Source organism: Chinchilla lanigera, unplaced genomic scaffold, assembly GCF_000276665.1.
Source record: "Chinchilla lanigera isolate Chin_1 unplaced genomic scaffold, ChiLan1.0 scaffold00012, whole genome shotgun sequence".
NCBI lineage: Eukaryota > Metazoa > Chordata > Mammalia > Rodentia > Chinchillidae > Chinchilla > Chinchilla lanigera.
This window is the reverse complement of record NW_004955413.1, coordinates 11,423,617-11,431,103: the sequence shown is the minus strand read 5'-3', so window position 1 is coordinate 11,431,103 and position 7,487 is coordinate 11,423,617. Positions and strand designations below refer to the sequence as shown.

Sequence of the window (7,487 nt, the reverse complement as noted above, 5' to 3'; positions counted from 1 at the left end):
TAACTGTCTTGGGTAGAAGGATGACTAAGGGATATGAGGAAGGCGCTAGAGTATGGAGCACAGGAAGCCCACTGAAGGTGGTGTTGGAGTTGAGTTTTCAGGTGTTAGAATCTCACCTTAAAGTAACTTCCTGGTCAGAGGTGGAATAAGACTCTCCATGGCTCGTTCATTCAACATCCACTGAGAGCTGATCTCAGCTCTGAAACACTCTTACCGGGCTGAAGAACCATCAGGAAGTGAACCAACTCAGATTCTGCTGAAGCTTCTTCACGCTGGGTTCTCTCTTGTAATTTAATTATTCTCCTCTAATCAGAGAAGATTTTCAGAGTGGAGAACTCTGATGGATTGAAACCCTTCCGCCCAGATCTGTTCCTGGAAACAGCAGAGGAGAAGGAGCTGGAAGTGAGTACATGCTCCCTGCATTCCTTTCTTTTATCCACTGTAACAGCTTACCAGAAAGGTGTGGGTGAAAGCAACAGCAGTGTGCTGAAGACTAGAAGTCTGAAGTAAAGTTATTGGCAAGGTCAGCCTCGGTCCAGAGGCTGTAAGGAAATAATTTATTCTTGGACTCCTCTGAGAGATTCCGGTGGCTGTTGACATTTGTTGGCTTGTGGCCATACATTCCAGACTCTGCCAGTTGGACCCAATCCACTCTCCTGTTCTGTTCTCCCTCTACCTTCTTCCTACGAGGACATAGACGAGTGATTGCGTTGGGCCCATGCAGATAACCTAGTGTAACTGCCGCATTCCTTAGCACAGGAAGGCAATCACCTCGTAGTGAGCACAGGCTATGCTGTGGCTCTGGTCCTTGCAGGGGAACTGTTTAGCCAAGTACACAGAGATTGCATATTGTACCACTTACAGGCCTGTTTTCAGCCATAACGAAGAACAAACTGTATTTAAAACGAGTTTTCAACTTCCTTTTTGGTCAAACAAAAACTTCAAACATGGGTAGCAGATGAGATGAGGTGAGGTGAGATGAGATGAGATGAGATGAGATGAGGGCTCCCAGTTCTCCCTCTCACACCCCATCTCCCTTTTCCCCATCACTCTTCCACTGCACCTGCATTGCAATCACGTGGAGAATTTAAAATATACACATTGTTGCCATTTGCCCATGCAAAATTTGGGATGTACTTGTACTAATGTATCATTCATTGTTTATCTGAAATTCACATTTAACTGGGTTAAACTCTATTTTTTTATTTATTTACTATATTTTAAAGAGAAAAAACCTAACAGAACAACAACAATGGAGACAAAAACAAAACAACACAAAAACAACAAAAGCGATACATGACCTCAAAACAAAATGATGGGGATTAACAATGGCTGCTACATTACATACTGTTATCTTCAACAAAATGACTCAGTCCACTAGACGTAACAATGTAAGACTGATCAAATAATCAAAGACAGTAACAAGTAATAAAAAAAAAAATTGGAAATGATGCAGAGCTTCACCATACAAGATGGTATTTTTATTCACTAAATCTGGAAACCCTACTAAGGCCATTTCACAAGACAATTAAATCAGAATCTCTTGGGGGAAGGACCTGGATATGACAGATTTCACATATGCTCCCCAGGCAATTCTGCTGGCTGTGCTAGAGAACGGTTGACATTGAGCTTTTACTGTCATTTACAGTCATTTATCTCGTGCTCACCAGGCCCTATTGTTTCCTGACCTCTCCAACATAAACCTTGTACCCTCCTGTAAAGCACCTTGCTCTCTCCCATCAACCCCACCTCACCCAAGCTGGTATCACATTTTTCATTAGCATCACCCAAAAGGGTGGCTGGAGACTTAGCCTCATTGTCAGACTTGGAGATATTTCTAGAATATTCCCTGCCTCATAACCCTTAAAATGGAGGATAGGATCGGAGTCTATCACGACTGAGTTACCATCCTTGAACTAATTGGCCTTTCCTTCTTCCAGGTGTACCTACTTGTAAAAAGCTGTTGGGAGGAAGATCCAGAAAAGAGACCAGATTTCAAGAAAATTGAGAGCACGCTGGCCAAGATGTTTGGGTACTGCTGATGTTTTCACTTTTCTTCATGAATTTTGAATTTTTCAGTGATAGTTGGCACCCAGTGGCACCAGAGAATGAGGATGTCTTTTCCAAAGAAAAGTCCTAGGCTATAGCCAACACCTGTCACAGCAAAATTAAAAGACGAGGAAGTTGACCATTTTCTAGGGGCTTTAACCACTTGGAAAGTTAAATACTCAAGGTCAAAAGTTGTCTGGTTAAAAAAAATAAATTCTGACCAATCATCAAAGTTTCCATTAAAAATACAGTTTTCCAATGCTTCCACAGGTGATTAGGACTTGGATGACTAACATGGGTCCTGACAAATCTGTAAAACCCCTAGATAATTCTTAAGATTTTAAAATCACCAGCTTTAACCCTAGGTCCTTAAGATTTGTGTCGTGAATTAGTGTATAATTCAGGGTGAAAGGAAAAAAAGCACACAATTATCCAGCAAGACTGAATTCTAGATGTCCCATGTTTTCAGTTAACACAGTACAGATGAGAAAGAACACTAAATTAGGAGTTAGGAAACCAAATTTCCACACTAGAAGCTGGTAATAGCTTGCTCTGGGACATGGGGCAAAACACTTTCGCGTGCAGGGTGTCAATTTTCTGATTAGTGAAATTCGATTGAACAAGATGGTTTCTACATTTCCTTCCAGCTCTTCCTTTCTTAGTTCTCATTAGGGCAAAAGATTCAGGCACTTAAAGAACCTGAAAGCCTGGGGCCGGAGATGAGATGGCAGGAAGTTAATAAGAGAGTGGTCATTAGTTAGTAGAACTAAGGCATCAGTTGTGCAAATAGAACAAGAAGTAGAAGGGATTTAATTCTCTCCCCTTCTCGCTCCTTCACAGACCTGTTACTAAAATCAGATGAGGGCCGGGGATAGAGCTCAGCCACATAGCGCCTGCCTGGCAAGCATGAGGTTGTGAATTTGATTCCTGGTCCAAAAAAAAAAAAACAAAACAAAACAAAAATCAGATGAGATTGTACAGTGCAAGTGAAATGTAAACTCATGAAGATAAACTGAGCTTCCACCACTAGCTTGCAATGCAGTGATTCTCAAACCTAGCTGCAGGGTGGAATCACAGGAGGAGCTTGCAAAATACAGAAGCCTGGGATCCCGCCTATGGAATCCGATGTAACTGGGCTAGAGTGGAGGTGCAGCAGGAGTTTTAATACCTCCCCATGTGATTAAGCTAGACAGTCCAGGCTGGGAAGACTGTTTTAATTGAATCAATGCACCATGCAGTACAACAATCCATCTTTGCCCCTTATACTCACCCACTCTACCCAACTGGCCTCTCTGAGTGGGGCCAGGTGCCAAAGCCTGGGAGCATGTTAAAAGAAATTCTATTTTTTAACCTCAAGCCTAGAAATTTGCACTCATATAGGTCTCAGATAGGACTCAGAAATGTATTGGACTGTTAATAACATTCCTCCTAGGGGCTGGGGATTTAGCTCAGCGGCAAAAGCGCCTGCCTGGCAAGCGCAAGGTCGTGAGTTCGGTTCCTGGTACCAGAGAAAAACCAAAAAAAAAAAAAAAAAAAAAAAAAAAAAAAACACATTCCTCCTCACACTGGGGATTTTGGTCTGAGCCATCTCCTCCTGAGAGTAGAGCAGCAACTTATAATTGTTAATGTAATTGTCATTGTTACTGTCGTGCTGATTTGGCCCTGATTTATTCAGCACCTCCTATTGTGAACCCTTCATGGGTTCTGAACACTATCTGTGGTACACACAGCACTGTAAGAACTCACTGTGTCTCCTCACCGTGCTCCGCACCAGGCTTATCAGACATCACAGTGCCACACGCAATCCGCATCTGTCTCATCAGTGCCTTCGTGGTCTAACCCAGAAATCCAAAGTTGGGTTTTTTGCTTTAGGACTCTGGTTCTCTGTTCTGAGGAGATAATATGAGGTTCGGCATTGCTTTCCTTGGTCTTTTTCTTATGTTTCCATTTACACTTCTAGATTATTTTTCCAAAGATTTTTATTGCAAATTATGTATTATTAAAATTTTAGAAAATATGAACAAGCAACCAAGAAAGTAAAAATACTTATATTCAAGTACATGATTGCCAGTTTTCAAAAAATAAAATTTGAATTGGGCGAGGTGATATACCTTTAATTTTAGCTACTTGGGATGCAGAGGCAGGAAGATCACAAGTTTGAGACCCATCTCAGAAACTTAGTGAGAGTCTATCTCAAAATAAAAATGTAGAAAGGGTTCAGTAATGGAGTGTTTGCCTAGCACCTTTTTATGGTACTGAGTTCAATCCCTAGTACCATAAAATAAATAAATTTAGGATTATAATTTTTGCTATTTTTATCAACTTTTTCACTTAGTATGAGCATCTTTTTGTGTATTTAACTATTCTACTTTGTATTTTATAATCCATAAAATTCATTCTACATAAGATTTAAGATATGTTTCTGTTATACATTTAGGTTATTTTCTAATGTCTGCTCTTATAAACAGTGTTGTGGCTTTCCTTGTAGATCACTTTAAACACATTCATAGTTGCTTCCTTTGGATTTTTTTGGTTGTTTATTTCTTTTGTTTTGTTTTTCGAGACAGGGTCTTGCTATATAATTCAGGCTAGCCTTGAACTCCTGTCTTAGGTTCACATGTGCTAGGATTATAGGCATGCATGTACCACCAGGCCTGGCTTCTTTTGGATAATTCTTAGAAGTTGAGTTGATCAGCAGACAGGTAATAAGTATTTTTAAAACTTGTGATATAATTTTACCAGATCACTGTTTGGGAAAGTTCTACTGTGTACAGTTCCTCCTTCCTCCATGTTGATTATCATCATCCTAACATTTGTTTTTCTCTTTTTTTAACATTTATTTCTATTTCTTTGCTTTCTTCTAAGGTTGAGTTTCTTATGTTCAGGTATACATTTAATTTCTTTGTTCAATTCCCTGCTCTGAAGGCACAACACAAAGCCAATGCATAGGTGTCCACTGTTCCATTGAGTGTTCATTTTTCTTGATAATGTGTAAGAGCTCTTTATCTATTACTTCCTACAGCCTGTTTCACGACCAGAAAAATGAATCCTACATGGATACCTTGATCCGACGTCTACAACTATATTCCCGCAACCTGGAACATCTGGTAGAGGAAAGGACACAGCTGTACAAGGCAGAGAGGGACAGAGCTGACAGACTTAACTTTATGTTGCTGCCAAGGTAAGGCCAGTCTTCCCTGGGATATAGTTTCCCACAATTCCACAGCCAGGCTTTGTGGTTTAAGGCTGAAATCTTCAGCATATCTGCCTAGGATTGTTGTTGTACTTTGTTTTATTTGTATCTATTTAGAATTGTTTCCTTTTGAATATTCTTCACCAGACTGTTGGATTTTAAAATGTGTGTTCCTTGGTAAGTCTCGCTTGGATTTGTACTCTGAGCACCCAGAAGAAAGAGGTTATTTCCAGTGCCTGTGGTGCCATGGGAGCAGCGTTTAACTGTGCAGTTAGACAACCAGGGCTCCGATGCCTCTTTGCCACCTTTACTGTCTGTCATCTTAGGCAACTGCTGTCCAGTACCAACCCTGTCCTTAGTGGGCTTTGGGAGCTATGAAATTCATATTTCTTTTATGAGCCTTAGCTTTCTCATCTGTAGAAATAAGGCTTTTGTTCTCAGGGATCTCTGTGGCACCTCCAGCTTTCGGTTCTGATTCTAGTGATTCCAGAATCGGCCCATTCCCAAGTGGTCCTAGGGGCAGACAGCGCATCCAGCTGCATGTCAGTGCCAACGCCTTTTTCTCAATGGAAAGGCAGCTGGGTCCCCAGAGAAGGGTGGTCTCATCCCTAAAGGATGCACTTTTAACTTCCTCCTGACGTGCTGGTCCTCGTAGCTCTTCAGCAAAGCCACTCTAGATTGCTTCTTTTTAGGCTTCTACACTTTAACCACAGTTTTGACATCTCCCTGTGGTGGTTACCTTTGCCTGTAAAAGAGTTGTCAAAATGAATTTAGTTGCATTGTTCCTCCACAGTGGTATTAAACAATACCAGGTTAATATTCCAGGGAAGAAAAACTGCCAACTTTGATGTGAAAGCCATATTTGATAGCTCTGCTGAGTCCAACTCTTACATTAATGACACACTGGCCTCTGCTTCTGGATACGGAGCTATATTTTAAGAATTTGATTATCAGTAGCAAGGTCAAAAATGTCAGGTACATGTATGTATTAGGATTATGTAAATATTATAGTTATATATGTGCATTAGAATTAATAATTAAATATTAAGTTAATGTTGAACATGTTTATATTCATCTGAGTTCAAATACATGTCATATGTGTGTGCGTGTATACAGTGTTTGCAATCCATCTTTGCTTCATTGGCATTCACTGGAAATCTTGAATTATTGAATTCCTATCAGGCATGGTGGCACATACCTGTAATTCCAGCTACCTGTGAGGCTGAGACAGGACAATTGCAAGTTCTGGTCATACTGGGCAACTTATCTCCAAAAAAATTCTTGAATACCTGGTGGACAGTTATTACTATCTGAAACATTTATGTAAAACAAGAAAAATTGACTAAAATTGAAGGCATTCTTTTTTCCCTCCTTTCTAATCTAGGCTGGTGGTAGAGTCTCTGAAGGAAAAAGGTATTGTAGAGCCAGAACTCTATGAGGAAGTGACCATCTACTTCAGTGACATTGTAGGTTTCACTACGATCTGCAAATACAGCACCCCCATGGAAGTGGTGGACATGCTTAATGACCTCTACAAGAGTTTTGACCAGATTGTTGATCATCATGATGTCTACAAGGTAACTGTGTCACCCCCTCTCAGGCACAAACAGGTTTACAGCCCAAGCTCATCAGTGCCTGGGCTGGGTGGTCTTGTTCTTCTTGTCCTAATTTAACATTTAATTAATTATGGTCAAGTCTGACCTAAAATGGAAAGAGAAGTGGAAGAATTGGATGGGTCAAATGTCACAATAGCCACTTAATTTTAAGAGCCAGCGCAAAAGAGAAATTTCAGTAGGAATGAATTTTGACCACTGAATTTTGAGAAAGTGGCATATTCTCCAATCACCTCTACAACACGAACAATATTTAGGGTAATTCCAAATGAAGCAGTGACTACACTAGTGTTATAATAAATAGAATCCATCTTATGTCTTAGATGAGCTTATGGTTATTTTTTGGTCAAATAATATATAGAAAATGGTAAAGATGACTGAAGACTACCTTTCCAGTAGAGGAGAGCATTCCTAAAATTACATAAAAGTACTCCGATTAAACATTTATAGAGTTATCATCACATGTGTAATTTATATTATTATGAAATACTTTATAGCGATTTTATCATCCGTTTAACTAGACTATAAAAACTCTGAAGAAATCAGCATAGAACTAGTCTTAAACTGACACCAGAACAATGTGTAAACTATGTTCATACCAAGTTCCCAAAAGATCTTTTGTATTTGATGCG

At 39.9% G+C, this 7,487-nt stretch overlaps 1 protein-coding gene across 2 annotated transcripts in view; it reads left to right on the top strand.

Annotated features, from left to right (window-relative positions):
• The window catches only part of Gucy2c (guanylate cyclase 2C), a 78,616-nt gene that overhangs the window by 58,098 nt on the left and 13,031 nt on the right, over positions 1-7,487 (top strand). For both annotated transcript variants that reach the window (XM_005378994.2, XM_005378996.2), the window contains 4 exons: positions 314-402; positions 1,941-2,032; positions 5,072-5,230; positions 6,627-6,819. In XM_005378994.2, coding sequence (XP_005379051.1) covers positions 314-402; positions 1,941-2,032; positions 5,072-5,230; positions 6,627-6,819 — 533 coding nt within the window. The remainder of the gene's footprint in view (positions 1-313; positions 403-1,940; positions 2,033-5,071; positions 5,231-6,626; positions 6,820-7,487) is intronic.